This window comes from Catharus ustulatus, chromosome 4, assembly GCF_009819885.2.
Source record: "Catharus ustulatus isolate bCatUst1 chromosome 4, bCatUst1.pri.v2, whole genome shotgun sequence".
Taxonomy (NCBI): Eukaryota; Metazoa; Chordata; class Aves; order Passeriformes; family Turdidae; genus Catharus; species Catharus ustulatus.
Genome location: NC_046224.1, coordinates 38,525,502 through 38,546,320, shown reverse-complemented (window position 1 = coordinate 38,546,320; position 20,819 = coordinate 38,525,502). Strand labels below are relative to the sequence as shown.

Here is a 20,819-nt window from a genome sequence, read left to right as displayed (position 1 = left end):
TGAAAAGCTTGTATTATAATTACTTTATATGGAAAAAAATTCTGAACCCATATCCAAGTTCCTTAAGCAAAATATTTAGCTGAGATGAAAGGGTCTGCAGCAGGGCAAGTCAAAGTGCTTGGCAGCATGGAAAGACATCTAAAATAAACTTGAGAATATTAAGATTACTTAGTCAGGAAAAAGAAAGCTTTAAGAAAGAGCAAGCCTGAAGTATTGCAAATTATGGAGGGCGTGCACAAATCATTTCTTCTTTTCTGTTCTGTCATATTTTACCATATAAGAATAAATGGAAGCATATACTCAGCCAATAATATATACACAGCCTGTGTCTAGAGCACACGTTCTGCAGAACAGCAATACAGGGTCACGGTGGTAAACAATGTGACAGACTGGAGCAAAAGGATTAGATACCTTTAGGCTTCACCACTGCAAGCTAAACACATAACAGCATTCAGAGAGATGCATTTGTCTGTAAGCTATTTTCCTGCTAGTACCTGATAGTCAAGGAATTTGCTGCACACACATAATTGCACAGACTGCTTAAATATTCCAGAAAATCATTCTAGTGGAAAAAAGACTAGGTATTTTTTAATGCAGATTAAATGAACTGGTGGTTTGGCCAGCACCTTCCTCTACTTATACTTCACTCCATGTAGTTTAAATCATACTAAGTGTTGTCATGTTTTGAGATTTTATATTCTTAAACAAGCACTGGATTTCTCACAGGGTAGGTCTGTGCAGCTCGCTGGAGGATTGTCTAGCAATCCTTCTACCCGAAATCAGAGCAGCAGGGAGCTGCAGGCTAATTTAGTCAGCTGTGAAGCATGATACCAGGCAAATTATTCTGCCTAGAGTTCCACACAGCTGCTATTAGGACCACTCTAACATAAATTTTTACAACATTGTGCTGAAGCATAGCCTAACTTACAGATACAGAACTGAATTCCCCTTCACTAGGTAGCCTAAACGAGAGGGCAAAAATTTGTATTGAATTGGTTTCCCTCGGCTTCTTTGTAATCATCAGTTCATGTTTAAATAGAATTTAGAAATCATTTTGTAAAGCAGTTTACATAAAGTATACCGTTCCATGTTGACCAAATGGATTTTTGGTATTGGATGTCCCATTATAAATATCTAATGAAAAAAAGTAGCAGCAACAACAGCCCTCAGCGGGAAATACTACAGTGTGCACTAGAAATTGGGAGTAGCAGATGGTTTTTAGTTGGGTGGTAGCTTTTAAAATCAATTTTTAAAGTTATGTAATCTCATCTTCAGAGAGTAGGTAGACCTTTCCAACAAGGGAATCTCACAAACTTATGTTTACATATCCTGGAAGAGATGGCCTTTACAATTTCACTTCCCATAGAAATAAGAGTCAGTGTATGCTTGCAAAATAGGATTCATAACTGAACTGGGTAAAAGAGTAACTTAATACAAAATTCTTGCAACACCAGAATTTGGAAATACCTAAATTATTTAATACTATTATAAAAAGGGAAGTCAGTAAAGCAACAACCTTCCTGTCTCTCAGGAAGAAACACTGTCTCTCAGTACAATTCTCTTCCTTTTTTAAATACCTCATAAATACCTGCAAAATACATTGAAGCTTTACTATGAAATTCAGCAAATGTTACTATATTAAATAATTTAAAATTTATCTGTTTTAGTCCTTGAAGTCCCATAGAATCAGGCCTGATTATCTTAATATTCCTTGATGAATAAGCAACCAAAATTGTTCTGGAATGTGTTTTTAATGTATCCTCATTAGTAAGCCATTGTAAAAACTTCTGGTTTGCTCATCATCATTGTTCTCAGAAATTTTGTATCCCTCTCTCAATAATGCATGTATGCAAGTGTGCAGTGTTTTTAAATGCTCAAGTCAGCAATTATTTTAGTCAAGCATGTTTGGCCAATACATATTTAAATGTTATGTTAAAAGTAAAATCCAAAACAGTATTCTTGACTTATGCTACTAAATAGTTTACCTCAATATTCTCCAAAAAGTTCTAGTGATTATTACATTGTGAAATATTAAAAAAAAAAAAAAAATTGTACCTTTTATAAAAAAATCAATTGTTCTTCTCCTTAGAGGAAAAAAAAATACAGTAATTTCACAACTATAAGGCGCACCCTTTTGACTAAAATTTTGGTCTGAACCCAGAAGCGCGCCTTATAGTCCAGTGCACCTTATATAATGTACAAAGTTGCAAAATTTGCAAACCCGGAAGTGCGAGCTGCGAGCCGAGTTGGGAACCACGGGAGCCGCGGCTGCCAGGCGGGGGGACGCAGCGCGGACACCAGCCAGGGAGAAGCAGGGGGAAGCGGCAGCGCCACCGACCGCGGGGAAGCAGGGAGAAGTGGCACGGTTGCCACCGCCACCATGGGAAAGCGGCGAGAAGCGGCGGTGCCGCCGACCAGGGGGAAGACGGGACGCAGCCTGGCCGCGCAGTGGGAGCTGGGAGCCATGCCAGCTGGTGCCAGGGGCGGGCAGGAGTGCCAGGGCCCGCTGCACAGGGAGGGCGCCTGGGGCTGCATTTAAAGGCTACACCGATCTTTGAAAAATGTTTGCAAATTGAGCACCTGCCAGTATTTTGTTACTTTGCTGTACGGCTCCTCACTGCAAAAAAAAAAAAGTGCGCCTTATAGTCCAGCGTGCCTTATATGATCTACAAAGTTGCAAAATTTGCCGACTCCCAGGGGGTGCGCTTTATAGTCTGGTGCGCCTTATGGTCGTGAAATTACTGTAATCAGAATAACTGACTTCTGAAAACACATGCATAAATTTTATCCACACTAATATATTCTCTTAGTCAATTTCTTTCAAAACCACATAATTCTATGCTTTTGAATCTCTCCTTAGATATAAACCAGACACGATTATAGTTTTATGCTGTTATATAGCCTCATCTCCTAGTATTCTGACATAAAAGTAAAAATTTTATATTTGAATACGTACCATCACTGTTTTCAGCAATGTTATTGTATTTTTCAAGTATTTTTCCACTCTCTCAACTTGCACAAGTATCATCTTCCTGTTCTGGATGACAGAATTTAGTAGAAATTGACATTTATATGCCTGTGATGAAATCCAAATCTTTTCCCCAAGACTACACAGAACCTTTCCTCATGTTTAAATTTAAATTACTGCTGCCAGCCTTTATTATCTATTATATAACCACATTAAATTTAAACAGATATGCTGCTGCCACTTTTGTGAAATCCCTCTGTAGTGCAGTTACTACACAGTTTTACTACCCTCAGTTTAAAAAAAAAAATAAATTAGGGGCATCTTAAGTTCCTCAATATTTATGTCAGATAATTAAGCAAAATTCTTTAATATATACATGCTGCTTTTAAGAACACAGAAAACTCTCTGGAACTATTTCTTTAATCTAAACTCACGTCAGAAATGCAAAGACAGTAAGATATTGCATTTGCACTTGAAAATCAATAACACTTTTTTTATTATGCTTCTGAACACTATAGCATAAATGTAAAAGCAAACATTGCAAGCAACCACCTACTACACAAGATTAAAAAGACTGTTCTGAAGAATATATTTCAATTTGGAGCCTCAGTTCTATTGAAGTGGCATATTTTAAAAATAGTTTTAGTTCAAAAAATCTCAGGCGTTCTCAAAAAATATGGAATAGCTATTGTTTCTACATGAAAAGAAAACCCCATTTCAAAATAAAGACTTAAATAAAGCTTTGAATACAGACTAAGATAAAGCCTTTTTAAGAGCCAATTATTTTTCAAATAAAATATCAAGTTTACAAAAGAAAAAATCTGAGATTTGTTGCATTCAACACGTACATCTAGCTAATGTATATATACACACACACAAGTGGAGAAGTTTTTAATAGCTACTTTTTGTTTTGCAGTCACAGGCTGTCCAAAGCAAGTAAAAAGTAAAATATTCTTTGAAATCCATAGGAATTTCTTACATGTACAGAAAGTCCATATTTTTATTTTCTGACTTTTTTTTTTAAGAGACGCAATGTGCAAGTACATTATAATTAAGATGGTGCATTTCTGGGTTTAATAACACAATTTGAATTATTTGTCCTCACAGGAGTACATACACAGGAATCTCACACCTGATAGGAAACTGCTAATGATCTTAGAACACCATGGACAGAGGAATCTAAAGCAATTTCCTTACCAGAGCTCAAGATTCTCACAATACACACTTTGACAGTCTTCTGTTCATTTTCCTGACACACTTAGTTTTTCTGCTTTGTATGTTATACCTATTTAAATTTTCTTGCTTGCTGTTCAATTCACACAGATTGTTTGAATCCACACTTGGTGTGTAGCCTCCTTGCCATGATACACTGCTAAATTTAGCCCTGATGTTTTAGTTTGTAGCTTAAATGTATGTCATGATGTTCCATAATTTTTTTTTTCCTAAAGGAATTAAAGGTGTTCATCTTGAAACAGTTTGGACTATCAAATGTGTTAAAATGCAAAATTTTAACACAGCAATGAAAAAAGTTGGAAAATTCTTATATAAGATGGTTGCTTTTGTTCTTGAAATTACTGAACCAGACTGCCATCTATTGGAAAATAAATATTTTTTTAAATTATACTAAAAAAAAAAAAGAAAAAAAACCACAAAACCAAAAACCTGAAACTGCTATAATTTACCGTCAGAAGCTGATTTTGCTAGCAATCATGTTTAACTCAGCTTGAAAAGGAAACACCTTAGTTAGTTGAAATGTGGTGAAATCAAGGGCTTTCTGTATCTTTTTCCACCTCATGTTTTCTGGAATATATTTTGAAACATAGCTGCTTTTCTGACCTGCTGAACAATTCCAGGGTTTTTTTGAAAGATTTTTATTTAGGGAACATAGAAAAACTGTAATATGTCAGCACTGAGCAATATGCAAGGCTAAAGCTTCCCCAGCTTGCCTGTGCAGCACCAGTAAGGGCTTTCCACGCCTTTGCATACACAGGTCAACTAAAGAGTACATTCAAGTCACAATGACCAAACTGGGAAAAACAAAGACAGGGACTGGAGGCAAAAAATCTATGAATGTACTGTCAACCCCACCCAGCATACAAGTCATTGAGAAATAGTAGGAATTCCAACTAAAAATGATGCATAGCTATACGAATTCCTTTTAGAGCTCTCTCTGAAGTAGAACTGCAAAACTGCCTTTAATTTTGTGGAGACAATGAGCAGGGGCTTATCGCACAGTATCTTGTAATGTACATGTTTCAATGAGCAGAAGGACAGACTAGGAAACATGGCATTAATATTTTGCATGACAGCACACCAAACACAGTCAGAGTAGCAAAAGAAAACCTTTAAATTGCAACATTTCCAGTGTAGCCTTGACTTCCTTTAGTTTATCCTCTATAATGTACTCTTCAAATTGAAAGATCACATTAACTTACTCTCATTTGACTTTCTGCTATTCAGCATTCAGTCTTTTCTCCCTCTTCATTAATCATTCCTTCCCATTCAGGAAGCTAAGACAATCTGCTCTTCTGTCACAGTTCTCCTTTCAACTTTTGGAAGGGAAGCATCCTGTGGGGACATTTTCACTCTTCTTCAGATCTGTTCCTATTCATGTCTACACTATGGGTTTACTGTCACCATCCTTAATTCTACTTACTGCTCCATTGTACTCTCCCTCTCCCAGATGTTGTGCCTTCCAGTCCCCAAGATCCTGACCATCAATCTTCCAGTCACCTCCTCCACATCCCAAGGAAAATGCTGACTAGTAATTTGGAACTCTGAAGACTAAACCGAACAGTTTGTTTTTTATTTTTAATTTTTTTCTTTTGTTCTTTTTCACCTAACATCAGAGCTGTGCAAATTCTGCTTCCTATTTGACTTTTAAATACTGTAAGTGCATAAATGTCTCAGGTTTTAATGCCAAATCACACACTTGGCCAATAGAAACATACAGAGTATTAAAAACATGCATTGTTTTCAATGCAAAATTTGATGAAAAGAAGTAGTTCCTTACTACAGACATTCCAGAACAACTTGTTACATTATTTGATGACTACTTGTCTAATAACACAGCAAATAGAAGAATGGGTTCAATCCTGTCCTTGACCTAGAAGACTTCCAACCCACTTCTTTTAAAGAAAGTATAGAATTCTGAAAGTGCTGTATCACGGAGCAACAAACGATGCAAGATGTAAGACCAGAAAAGGAAGAGAATGTGCCTGCAAACAACGTACCAGTGTCCTGTTCTCCAGATTGCACTGGTATTTTTCCAGTGACTGTACAATGAAGAAACAATACAAAGGGATCACAGTTGGATGATCAGTACTTTATCTGGGTGACTATAAAACCAATGTTGAAACTCATCCCTATGCTACCAATTGAACACTACTTTTCCAGATGAGGCCTTTTCTGGCAAGGTATTGTATTAAAAAGCAGGCATCCCCACTACCCTTACACTAAACAAAAACTGTGAGCCCCACTGTTTCAAACAATAGAGGACAGAATTCCAGGATGTAGATTCTGGATAGATAGACACTCCTTTCTGCAGTCCAAAATCAAACATAACCTCATTTAGCCAGAGCAGTACCACAGCTGTTTTGGCCCTCTTGAAAAGACCCAACTGTTAAAAAAATGCTTTGAAATACACTGCTTCCCGATGTCTTCTCTTTCCCATGTCAATGCTATCCTCAGGAGGTGGCCCCCGATGCTCCTTGCTCCAGCTTCCTAAGTTTATGATCCAAAAGTTACTATGCAAATCAGAAATTCCCCAGTCTTGACTTCCTATTTCTCTCAACAATGGCATGATGCAAAAAATGCAGATGTCTCCAAGAAGTCAGTGCCTCTGCAGAATCTCCCAAAGGGTCACAAACTGGCATGACTTGGGATTTGGAAACTTTTCAGACTGCTGAACTACAAGAAGTTGAAGAGCCTTCAAGAGTCATTGTCTCTGGAATCAACATTTGTTCAGGAAACGGCACCACCTAACACATTATCAACAGGGAGCTTACTTCCACACCTCTTCAGAGTTGATGCCAGCACAGTCAGCAATGAAATTTAAGAAATACCTGATGATTTGAACCTGAAGGAACTGCTCTTTTGTGGCAGCACACCAGGTGTGGTTCCAGCCCTCTGTTGGAGCTGGTAACAGAGAAAGGCAACACTCGGTCCAGCAGGCAGAAAGAATCTGTGCTCCAGAGAGACTCCATGGTGTCCTGTGCTGCCCGTACTTCCAAAGGGTGGCATGTGCAGTAGAAACAAATGCTACTTGAACAAAGGTAGACAACAGATAAAAACTCATTCAACCTACTGAGATTCTTACAGAAGCTTCCCGTGGAGGAGAAAACTGAAGTCAGAAAAAGTTGCAGGAATCTCTCTTTAACACATAAACAAGGAATCTATTTCTGACTCTCCACATCAACATACATCTTCACTTCTTTCTCTCTGTAGCTTCATGTTCTTATACATAAATATTCATTTAAAGTTTCTTCAATCACTGTACTGTCACACATATTCCTTGACTATGCTTGCTGGTCCTGCCCCCAGCACAGTTTGGCAGCATTCACCTTTGCAATGATTTTCAGAGCTAAACATATCTCTTCACTTCTTCTTCCCAATTACTCTTTCATGGCCCCTTACAGACCATGTGGGTTTTCATATCACCCATGTACTACACAGGGAGCCTAAATACAAAGGGAAGGCAGCACCTGCCCAAAATTAAAAGATATTGTGTCAAGAATGGAAGCAACTTTCACTTTTTTTAGCAAGGCAGCCAGGTAGCAACTGAAGAGACTGACTAACCCTAAAATGCATTAAAATTCATTTTAAAAAAGAAATGGATGCTTTAGAACAAACAGAAAATCTCGCATCACAGCAAAGAGTCCTCTCCATACAGTTCTGTATAGCTGGATTTACTGCAGGGGAAAACATGTTCTGCCCTCCATCCTAACTTCCTGTGGGGAGTGCACACCCACCATTCTGACTACAGCTTTTTCTAAAAGAAAAGCTGGATGCCCCAGCAGGAAAGCACCATAAAATGCTTCAAACTGTCCCCAGTTTTAAAGATTTGTTCCACATCTAGTTCAAAATAAAATATATGAAAGATCAAAAAATATATTGTCTTATTTACTTTTATATTTCCCTGTCACAGAAATTACAGATTTCATGTCTGAATAATTTCTATTCACATTGTATTTCATTTAGGCCTGAGTAGACTGATTTATATGGAATACAGTTTCTGCAAAATAGCAGCTGAGAAGATTTAAATAGCAGTTAGCACCTAAATTCAGAGAGACACTAGACAAGTGTCTAAAAATGCTTAAATGGGATCAGTATCTTGTTCAAATTGAGTTCAATACAAGTTATGTATCTAAACATTCAAACATCTAGAAAGGTTTTAGAAAAGTATCTACTGCATTTCAGGGCAGCTATGCATCTCAGTAAATCTCGTTTTTTCTTTATATATTGCAATAAATCCTCTCAAACTTGAAAGTCCTTAACTTGCCATGGTTTTCCTCGCATAAGTGAGTATAATTTTTCTTAACATATGAAAACTGTTAACCAAAATTTAGAATTTAGCCATTTTCCTTTGTTCTCTGCTTTATTCCCTGGGCAATCACATTTATTTGATGTCATGGTTTAAGTCTAAACCAGTTGAAAGCAGGAGACCTACTGAGGAAGAGAATTCAATTTAAAAAAAAAAAAAAGCCTTGTTACAGTAAAGAAAATTGAATCCCAGAGTACTTTATTCATAATATTAGTAGCAATGAAGTCATCTTCAACTGTAGTTGGAAATCACTGAAGTATTACAACCACAATTTTCTGTATTAGAGATTCAGTCATCAATACCATAAGGCTACCAAGAAAGCTATATAGCAATAACATGTATAAGAAAAATAGCTGAGGATGTTTAGCTGGTTCTTTTAGGGCCATATCTAATCAAATTTTGTTAACATTCAGTGTAGTATTGAAAATACTGATCTCCACTATTTCACAAAAAATCCCCTTCCTTGCCCTTGCCATGCTCAAAACAAGTAACTTGAATGTATTAGTGATGACATAAAAAGCCATTCTGACATGTGGTAAGCAATACCTTTGAAAAATGAAGTGAACATTACATTCTAAATCTGTAAGAAGCACAAGTTATATTTTTTTTATTATAATGTTAACCTTGTACTATTCTCACTTTTATTATTTCTTTCTTGAATGTGCTACAAATAAGTCAGATGTAACTGAATATATTGTCCTCGTATCCCATCTTACTTACTACATTAAGCTTGGTTTGGCTTCCACTGGTCATAAGATCTTCCTCTGATACTTTACTAAAATTTTCCAGATAATGGTCTGATAGTGTATGAGACAGATCTTCAAAAGAGTATTCCTTTTCTTGGCACAATTTGATTTCATCTAAGAGCTTTGATAATTCTCCAGTCACAGCTTCACCTTTAAAAACAGACACACCATTAGTCAGTAATTAGAATACTGGGGTAATTTATGCCTAAAAAGGAAATGCATATTCTTTAAACTTCATCTGTTATTTTCCACACTTTATCTTCTAAACAATTATCTTCATGCACCATTCTCTGTTCAAAAATAATGGCATCTTGTTCCAAGCTGGGAATTTGCTAGAGGCAATCTACATACTTCTGTATTGCCCTATGCCTTGTATTTAATTAAGATGAATACATACTTACCCATTCTATGTTTTTTAATCCTGAAAATTTATAGAAATAACAACTATCCAAGAATGGGAAATTAGTCCAGGAAAGGAAAGCTTCTATAAACATACAAAAATCAATATCCCATACATATCAGGTTCATGTTTGCTTCTGCAATTCATTAATACACTACATAATCTCCTTAAACTGTGACTAAGAATGTATATCTGCCCCACCAGAGCATCTATGCTTTATGAATAATTCTTGATGACTCTCCCAGGATTACATGGAATGGTGGAAGAATATACTGGGCAAACCCTACATGCCTCCCTACAGCAGTGTATCAGAAACTCACATTTAGTGCATTCTGCAAGGCCTCCACAGACTGAAAAGCTGCTCATTATGAACAACCACACTGGGTTCTGGTTATCTACTGCGTGTGTGTTACACAGCTACCTTTAGTAATAGCAATGAAAAAGCCAAGAGTTTCCAGAAGCAAGTAAGAAACTCCCCTTTTTAACTATGTTTACAACAGTCATATTGGTAGAAACTGCAGTGCTTAGACTTGATAAAATGCAGATGCTTCCATGTTACTCCATCTTTGGAAATAAAATGCTGAAAAGGAAAAACATAGTGAGCATATTAAGCTCAGCATACATAAAACAGACTTAAGTACACTCACATAACTAAAAAAATCCACTGATAAAACTGCATCTGCTTTGTCTAGAGTTTTGTTTAATTTTTTTCATAGTTACTATTTGCTATGCTAAGTAAACACAAATACTCAAAAGTATATTTAAAGTATAATCATGGCCAGTTATTACCAAAATTTTCAGAGACAAAACCACTTTTGTCAATTTTAATTAAAAAGTGTTTCATTGCTTTTTAAAATCTAACAAATTTTGCATTCAAAACTCTTGCTACTCTTAGTCAATGGTAGCTTTACATAAATATAATCAAGTTTATTTACATTCTGCTTTTTAATTAGAAAATTAAATTATTCCAGATTAATATTATAAATAAAAATCGGAAGTAAAATACCTAAATATTAAAAACTATTCTAAAATCATGATACAGTGTGATATAAAGAAACAGAATTACTGTTTGCTACAGAACTATGTTCATGTTCCCAGTCCCCACATATGGCCTGCAGTATTTCTTAGTGGGCAAGAATGATTTCTGTGTGACAAAACTGGACTGACCTGGCTGAGAGCGCACTAGTTGACTGGCTGATTGCTGCCAGAATACATAAAAGAAAGATTTTGCCTATTTCTTTCAGGGCAGGTACTAATTAGGGTCTTTCACGTCTATTCAGCTCCCTATTTTCATGAAAGTCACAGAAAGGTAACTGATACTACTATCCGTCTTCCAAAGTTGGTTTAAATTATCTGAAATTATATTGTCAGTGAACAGTAGATGGATGAGATGGATGAGAAGCACGATCAAGTACGATTTCTTTTCCTTAGTATCAAATTACACAATAGACAAGCAAAAGCCAGCTAGCATGCTTTACATTATTTATACCTTGCAAAAGGAAATAAGGAATGGGAGACCATAACCTTATTGTTAAGAAGTAAAACATGTTTTAAAAATATTTGCTACTTAATTTCAGGACAGACATTTCTATTGCATATGGTAGTGGGCTTCGTAATCCTGCTAATCTCAAAGGAACTATTTATCTTCATACACCACATATGTGTTAAGTACCCCAACGGGAAATATTATTGGAATTACAGCATTTGTTCACTATCACCATGAAAATCATAATCTAACATGCATCAGGAAGTTTCATTCTCTCATGAATGGAAACTTTCCCAGTGAACATGTTAAAGAAAAAAAATAACATGTTCAAAACAAACAAAAATAAAACCAACCAAAAAAAGAATCAACAAACACAAAAAATCAGCACCAAGCAAAAGAACACCACAACTCACACAACAAAACTAAGGACAGGCTTAGTTATTTGCCAGCAGTCAATTATATTCACTCTAGATGATTACTGAAGGCAGAAGTCAGATTTGGTTCTATAGGAGGATGTATTTCATGAAAGATACCACACTCAGGAAACGCCCTGTTTTAGTGGTTGTGCTGTGGAAATGGTGAATCAGAACATAAAATGAAAGCATCTTCAGACAGGTGACTGCCACAGTGTATAAAAACTGTGTTAAAAGATGAATGGAAGAGAGGTACATTTGTGACCTTTGAAAGAGGTTTCCAAATGTAAAATAATAGGTAGATGCACTCATAGGGAAGACAAAGTAAATTCAATTTTTAACCTGAATGCAAAAAATACCTGCAGAGTATTTCAACATATTTAGTATTTTACTTGATTATGAAATGGATATGGTCAGACAAATTTAAATGATTTAAGATCAAACAATGCAGTACATTGTAATCCACTAGTGACTTGTCCTTCCTAAAAATATGGTTTCTTGCTTTTCTGTGTGACATAGAATACAATGTATGTAGTCAAGATAGGTGATTCATGGTAGATACAAAGTGGGAAAACAATTAAGAAAGTTATTGATATCAAATAAGTTTGTATAAATGTTAATATTGAAGAGAAATTCAGTACAGCTTTTGCATTCCCAGAGCACATGTATTTACTTTTGGCCTTTGGAGATGAAGGAGCTTCTGGGGACAAAACGCAAGACTGATGTTCTGCACATTCCAGCGGGCGTTCCTCTGAAATACTTGCATTTCCTGTTTCCATATACTCTGCAAGTTAAAGATACAAGTACACTTAAAAGACTGAAATAAGGGGTTTTATTTCAATCAAAAGTATATTTGCTACTTAATTTTTCATTAAAGCCTTTTCAATTATTAATATTACAACCCTGTAATTATTCATAAACACTGCTGCAAGGCAATCATTTGTTGAATGTACTGTAAAACACTGTAATGGACAGTCCTCTAATCTGTGGAAACTGTTACAGAAATCTCATTGTAAGGGTAATGAATTGAGACTATCCCTGTGTTTTTCTTGTCTCCTTGAAATAGCAACACAACTGTTCCATTACATTATAACAGTTAAAAGAGACTTTCATTCTAAGTTTGTTGAGAATTTTTTGTCAAGATATTCAGGATATTCACAATACATACAAACACTGATATTGTTAAGGAACCCAAACACTCTGCTTGGAGCACAGATCTAGTATATAAGAGAAAATAAAATTTTAAAAAATAGTAATTCTGAAAATTTAATTTAAAATAGCAGTCTGAAAAGCATTGTGCTAAAATTTCTGGTTTTTCTCCTTAAAACATCCCTTACCCCACATCCACAACAATGCTTATAAAACCAGGAAAACATGAAATAACGAACGTGCTAAACTTCAATTTCATTACTGTTATTTTCTTATAAATATCTACATTACTTTTATTTGCTTTTCTACAAAAGCTACCTCAATGGAAGATCAAAATTTAATGAATTGCAATGCAATACTAAATTAGAAATTAATTTATGCAATAGTGGAACTTTTGTTCCCATCAGAGTAACTGGTTCTCAATTTTGGCAGTTATTGCATCCGCATTTTCTTGAGTTTACAAAATTGTTTAAATAATTTCATTATAATACCAATAATAACCACAATAGCATATGTTGCCACACACACAGCAGCAAACTACAATAACATCTTTCATAAATATCACACTGAAGGACTAAGGAGTTTCTGGGAAGTGAAATCTCCCTGATTTAATTTCTACAGTCCACAATGCACTTGTTTAGCTTGCTGTTACTCATGATTAAATAACAAATCCCAAAACCCAAATAAAATCTGTGATAAAATAGACATCTGAGAAATTGAAATTGGAAATGGCAAAGAAGAGCATGTTTCAAAATGCTTTGTAGGTTGTTGGGGTATTAAAAAAAAAATTGTATGATCTGAAAGTGTCATATATTAAGTTTGATGGCTGGCAATGATCCCTGACATAATCTGTCATAAATTTCTTCACATGAAAATGGGTACTTCATTTTGTGTTTGTGTGTGTGTGTGGGGAGCAGAGAAGAGCTGTTAGAGACCATGAGAAAACTAGCACCATGACAAAATGCTCTGGAATGTTTTCCAACTCTGTCAGCAATAGTATTTGTCAAGTTAATGTACAAGATGGAGAAGAGAAAAAGGAAGCCAGACCCAAAGAAAACTAAAAGAAAAAAGGAATTCATGTCTGAAAAATGTTTTCTTGGTAATTATGCAACTGTCCAATAGGAAATGTAATTCTATCAGGTAAATGTTACAATTATTTGATTACTACAGCTATAATTAGGAGAGGAAATGAAGTAGATATTGTGAAGAACTCTAAGCTTCTTGTCACACAATCATAGAAGACTGTGGTTTTAAAATAATTCTCTATTTTTGTTCTTTTTTAGTCCCCATTTCCAGACCAATGCACTTTCCTGCTGGGGGCTAGTTCTGAGGAAGAAATTCCAAGTTCAACATAAGTCTTAAATACTTACTTTTAAAAATGCAGAGTTCCTTCTAGAAAACCTTTACAACTGGTTCACACGAGGTATGGTACAAAAGCTTAACAACAGGCTAGCAGCATGCATACACTGTGAGGCTAAAATGAAACTTTGAAACTTGAAACTTTGGGTTTCTGTGGGACTTCTACTCATAACTTGGTTTTATTCTATTGAAAATTCCACCAAATACGTATGAGACAAAGACAGGGCTTCAGTTTAAAGAGGCTTATAGTCTAGACAAATGTACACTTACCCATAATACTGTCAGAGATAGAGACACAAACCAGGTGATCTGTATCAAGAGCCAAAGAAAAAAACACACGAACGCACTGGATGCTTTCACCAGCAGCTGCATTCTATTCACCTGCAGCTGGCTAGGAATCCATCTTCAAAACCTGCCCAAACTTATTCACAGCTTGGTGCTTGAGGGACTGCTCAGGGTGGATCATTCTTCTCAAAGCAAAAAGAAAATTCAGAACAAAGCTAAGCTTAGTGATTTATACCACTTCATGACCAGAACAGTCCCCATCTGCGGTTTCACACAAATTTAGAGGAAAACCCATCATTCCTAATATAAGGGAGAGTAAAGGCTTCTTAGGACACAACCCGTCATATTCATAATGGGAAGAATGGACTATTTTACTTCTATGAAAGTAAGTACTACTTCACCTTACCCAGAATGGACTTTATAGCTCAGTGTAAAGTGAGGACTACTACACCTCTTAATACTAAAGAGTTCAAAAAACTTTGTCTTAGTAGGATTCTTTTCCATAGTTACCAGATTTTGTCAAAGCCACACTCAACCTAAATTGGGTCCTGTGCACAGAAACTAATACCATAAAAGAGGTCACACAGCAGTGGAAATAAGAACAGCAGAGAATATGATCCAAGAAGGGAACAAGCTCTGGGAAGTTCAAACAGCTGGAACTCCAGCTTTCTTAGTTTCTGTAATACCAATTAGGCCAAAGCCAAACAGATGTGAAAAACTAAACATAGAAGCAGAGAAACACAGCTGCCTCTCCAGCATGAAGAGAGCATGGCCAGCTCAGCTAGGGCTGCTCCTGAACTTCCAAGGAGTAGAAAAGCAGAACTCACTTTAACTTCAGCTCCTCAGCTGTAGGGTTAAGAGTTTGCGTTATTTATAAACCTTGGCTTTTAAGTAATGGTTATATTCACCTCAGAAAACCTTTTATTTTCATGGAAAATAAAAAATCCAAGCAACTTATTTTAATCATTATTTTCCTTTAAATTAAGTATAAGCTTCTTTCTTTTGTTTTTATACCCTACTTCAACCATGCCATGGGGTAGATTCATCTAGAGTTCTTCATAGAATAATTTTTCCCTAAGGAGACCAAAAGGGTCTCTAAAACACTAAAAAAACCAAAAAGGCCAAATTTTATCAGAATACAATACGAACATTCACCTTTTTAAACAGAAGACTCTCCAAGTAACTCAATCAGAGAAATAAAACTTCTATAGAAACCAGTCCCCTCCATAGCCAATATCACTGTGGAAGAGGTAAGCACCCCACTGCTTCACTCCACATCTTCCTGAAGGGTAGCAATCTTTAGAAAACCCTCTATCCTCCTTAAGACTCTTCCAGAACCTGTCTGAGGATTCTGCAGCTCCATTGAGTTCTGCCCCAGCCTAGAACCTCTCACAAAGCTCCTCCCAAAATAGCTCATTTGCACCCATGGGAAGAAGTCCACCTGAGGCTTCATAGCCCAATTCTTTTATTTACAGCAGCTGCAGTAGCAGGAAACTGCCACTGCCAGGTGGGCTAAGAGGATAGATGAGCTTAGATGGAAGCTGTTTCACTTCAGTCTCCTAAATTTCAGAGGACAATTTCTAAATCATTTAAGTTTAACTGAATCCCAGAGAAAGCTGAAGTCAATAGATGTTTTTGTGCATGTGTTCAGGGAAGATAACAGAAACAAGTACTGAAGTACTCCTATGGTTGTGAGATAGGTAAGGGTGCAGCTAAACTTTCAGTCCCAACAACAGCAGTTACATTAATTCATGAATGCTGTTAATGCTCTACAGCCTTTGCAAAAGAGCCTACAGTAAAAGCTGAAAAGTCTCCATAAAAACAAAACAAAATGAACAACAAAAAAAAATTCCAAACCAACAACAAAAAACAAAAATCTCAAACCCAAAACAATGAAGGGGAATTGAGATCTCAATTATTTTCATCCCACACAGCTGTAATTAAGTCCTTGACTGAAAACCTATTCCATCCTTCCAGTGAGGCTGGCCTCCTGCACTCAAGGGAAAGGAAGATCTACTTGTCCAGAGAAAGAGCAGGAGAGTGAGAATACATTAAAAAAAACCCTAAAAAAACTCTCATGCTAATGACACCAAAGCTATTTAAGCAGAGAGAATTAGAAAGGAGTTCTGATTTTGCAGCTGCTTATGCATTTTCCATTTATGAATAATTTGGTACCAGGTACAAACAATGTTAGGTTCCTAAGCAGCTTCATCAGAAGAGAGGAGACAGTTTTCCACTGCATCTCCCTCCATCCTGTCTATGTAGCAGCATTTACTGGGGCTCATGCCATTTTTCATCTGTTTATCTACTATCTCCTTTGTTTCATAATAACGAGAATTATGCTTCCAGAAATAGTAAAGAGCAAGATTGTAATAGAGAGCAGAGAGGGCTGTGGAGAAAGAGTTGAAAGATGGTACAGCTCACACCTGCGTCATGTTCACATGTGCTGAAACTAAAACACAGCTGGTTGGTTTAATTTTAGGCCTACTAGCCTTGGCAACATCCCTTTTATTTCCAATGCCTAATTATAAAAGGCCTAAGTGCCAGTACTGTTAACTGCTTCAGGACTGAGTGCTGTTGTTTCTGCACCCATGAAATGCATCCAGTAGCCTGGCCTTGCTTGGCACAGTATCCTAATTCTCTCCTCTTCCAGTACATAGTGCATATACAACTATTTTTTCCTTACTATATTAAGAATCTAAACCCTAAAATAAGTATTTTTAAGTGAGTTCAGTGCTACTCAGACCTAATGAAGACACAGAAAATGATGTGACACATACAAAAGACATAGAAGTAAAATCTGAACTGTCATTTTTATTAATACCAACTATAATTAACAGGTACTAAAAAAGCACTTAGGTGTTGTATAGCTTACTCAGCCTTTTTCATGTTGCTCTTTAAAATTATCTTCTAATTTATTTTCCTTCCATCAGATAATGTGCCAACATCTCAAAAAAAATGGCAGACTTTGCAAACACAAAAAAAAAATTTTTGCAGAAACTTCCATTGCTCTTTTGTCAGGATAGTATGAAAATATGTAAAATAAGGATCACAAGAATGTTAATAACACTTCTAAAACTTCATGGGCAAAAGGCCTTGTTTCTTTAAACCTACAAATTTTAAGTACAATTTACTGTAAAAAGTAGTTTTCTAAGTATTCTTTAAAAGAGGAAGAACAATTTCTATCCACAATTCTTAAATTCTGAGAGGGTACTTATTCACAGGTGGCTACCAGCCCAGTTGGATTTAGTATTAACTCATGGGAGCTACTACCTCCATTAACTGCTTCTAAACACAGAAATTACTTTTATCTCCTTCAAAGAAGTTTCTTATAAATATGCCCAAAGCCAACTCATTTTCTTTCTAAACGTGTCTTTCAACTCTCTTATCCCTCTGCATAACAGGCCCGTCAGTAATACCAGTAAATTATTTCCTTGTCCATTTTTCTGCCAGTCTGTTCATATGCATCTTTCAGCTTTTGTTTTATATTTTGAAAGCTAATGTTTTGTGGCAGGGACAAATACTAAGCTATGTTTATACTCTAAACTGTAAAGGGACATTCAGAACACTGCAAGGGGGAACCACTAAAAATTAATGAGAATGCTTTGTGATAAAATCTTAGTCTATCCTGGCAACAAGGTGAAAGAACAAATTAATGCCACTATGTCTGCATAAAGCACAAAATTACCAAGAAATTTAAAGTATCTGGCCAGTAATTGTCTGACATTATTAATTTAATTTCTATTTCCTATAAGTCTACATGAAAGAGACATGTAAGCTGCTCTAGACAACCATCTGAAGACAGCAGCCTTAATGGGAATATATTTGGAAGCCACTACATCTGTCTTAGTAACTGCCGTTTCTTTGCATGGAATTCATTATGAAGTCAAACTCAATTATAGTACGTTCAGGATTCCAAAAATTCCAGTGCTTGACTGATTTTTTAGCTACAATAGGATAAATAATTTAGTGAGGAGTATACTCAGCTGTCTTTTTAGAGGAGGGTAAGTTAACTGTATCATTAGTAGTGCTAGCACTGAATCTTGCCACTCCTATTTTTTCAACTTCAGTTCATAGTTCAAACTTTGATGGATAAAGACACAGTGAATATCTTGTTGATGAAAAAGAGTCTATGAAAGTTGCCCAGGTGAGTTCTGAAGGAGCTCCTCAGGTTTTCTTAAGAGTCAGAATGGCATCTTTATAACCATTTTTCATTCTTGCATATCACTTCTGATTATATGCAGAGAGCAAAATAAACAGCTGCTCATTACAAGACTGTTTCATCACACTAATAAGAGCTGCAACTACTAAGCAGTCTTTTTTTTATACTTCAAAGCACACTTCTGAAAAAGACTGCATGCCAAAGCACCAAAAGGATTGAAATTAATATCTTTTTTTTCTGAGTATGTGTGGTAAAGACTGAGGGCAGGTACTGATCCATCAACATGAGAAACCCATGAGAGGGCGTTGGGTACTTTATTATTGATAAAGCAAGGTTACTTTGAAAAAAGTGGGAGTTGAGTGGGGTTGAGACTGCAAGGTTATCACACTTAGAGAAAATGGAACAATAAAGAGGTAGTAAAATTAAAATCAGTTCAGTTGGTGATGGGATTTTATGGTGAATTGTAGATTAATACCTGAAGGATGATTTGGACGTTTAAGAAAGTGGGAGCTCTGACTGACCCTTTTCCTGCCACTGAAGAAGTTCCAGTATGACATTAACCTCTTTTTTATTATAGTATGTTCATACTGCAGCTCTGTGAGGATTTAAAGGTTGAAGTTTGAGTCTGACTCAAAATAAAAAACTCCCTTTTGCCACCAGAGGAAGCCCCGTGTCCCCCACACATCTCTTCCTCCTCACTTTTCGATGCATATTTCTGTCAGTTACCTGGGACAGAGGTAACTCCGACACCTGAATCACACAGGAGGCAAGCTAACTAAAACTACAGAAAGTATATTTATAGATTTTTAATATTATTTCTCATTATTTTATATATATAATAAAAATGCATTTTGTATTCTACTGGTTCATGAACGGAATCAAGTCACTTTGAAGTCTCATGTAAATGGGGAATATGTAAGGGAACTGTGTAGGTGGAAGTAGGGGAGGAGGAAGGGGGGAAGTGAGGGAAAAGGCAAAGGAAAATAGGAAGGGAGAGAGGGAGACCTCAAGGCAAGCTGTTAACTGGTTCAGCTTTAACATGAATCTGCTCCTTACAGGAATACCTCTCCTACAGCCTGCAAAATTTTCATTATACTTATAGGAGCTTTGTATCTTCAGTCCATTGTCTTACTGGAAGACTTCACGGAAGCTGGTCAAATAGTTTGGAAGTTATTTAGAAAACAAATGACGCAGCATGGCCACACGACCTCATTTTCTCTAGGAAACGTTCTTACAAAATACAGTTATGAGGAAGCCTGTAGCATGAGCTAGTTGATGTGTAGAACCAACACTGAAGTTATTAATAAAGCTTATTTAATGGTGGGAATAATCAATACTGATGAAGAAGCAGCACTGATACCTACAGGGTATACCTCCTCTGTCAAATGCACTTAACGAAAGGCTAATCTGAAAATGCAGGGAACAAATTCCATAAAAGAGAAGAAATTATGTTTAACACTGAATTATGTTTTAGCTCACATTTCATCACTTTACTACCATCTTCTAGAGTAACAGATTGAAACAAACAATTAATTCTATCAACCTTACACCATGAAAGTAAGATGGGGAATGAGAACAAATGCATGTATGAAAAAATGTATTATTTCTCCTATAATAACAAGAAATTATGCCTGATTTTTTTTTTAGTTTAAGGAAAATGAAAAAATATAATGAAATGTTTGAAATGTTTGAAAAATTGTCATCATCTTTCAGTCATTTAGTTGCTATTTATGAACAAATCAAGCATTTCAATTGTAAGTTATCATTACAATTTAATGGAGCTGCTATTGAAATATTACAGTATGTTATGGTGTAATGAAGAATGCAAAAAGACTAAGTATAAGTGACACACCATGCTAATGTCAGTGGCCCACAAAAAAAAAAAAAAGTGTTTACTCTGAAATTCAGATATTGGACAACTTCTTTTTGTTCAACTAGTCTTTTTAAATCAAAAGACTGATCCTTTGTGTAATGAAACACTGAAAGAGTAGAAATTACTATATACAATAATATTTCTCTACGTCTCCAACAAATGTATAATTGAATATGGCTTACCTTGAAGAAGAGCTGCAATTTGGAGAGACTGCTGAGATGGATGCTCTTTAAGAATATCCAAAACCGTTCTACCCAAACTGTCTTTTATGTTTGTATCAATTCCTGAAAAAGAAATGGATCTGTGGTGGAATATTTAACCCCAAATGCTTTGGATTAAAAATGTCTTATATCAGACTGAACTATATGACAAATTGAAAGCAAGTGGTTTTACAACTGTATTACAGCTGAAGTACAGGATACACTTCTGTTTAAAG

The 20,819-nt window shown here is 36.0% G+C and overlaps 1 protein-coding gene across 8 annotated transcripts in view; it reads right to left on the bottom strand.

Annotated features, from left to right (window-relative positions):
- Positions 1–20,819, bottom strand: part of ANKS1B (ankyrin repeat and sterile alpha motif domain containing 1B) — a 536,016-nt gene that overhangs the window by 324,269 nt on the left and 190,928 nt on the right. For all 8 annotated transcript variants that reach the window (XM_033058235.2, XM_033058234.2, XM_033058231.2 and 5 more), the window contains exons 6-8: positions 20,566–20,667; positions 12,229–12,339; positions 9,231–9,406 (exon numbers count right to left, since the gene is read on the bottom strand). In XM_033058235.2, coding sequence (XP_032914126.1) covers positions 9,231–9,406; positions 12,229–12,339; positions 20,566–20,667 — 389 coding nt within the window. The remainder of the gene's footprint in view (positions 1–9,230; positions 9,407–12,228; positions 12,340–20,565; positions 20,668–20,819) is intronic.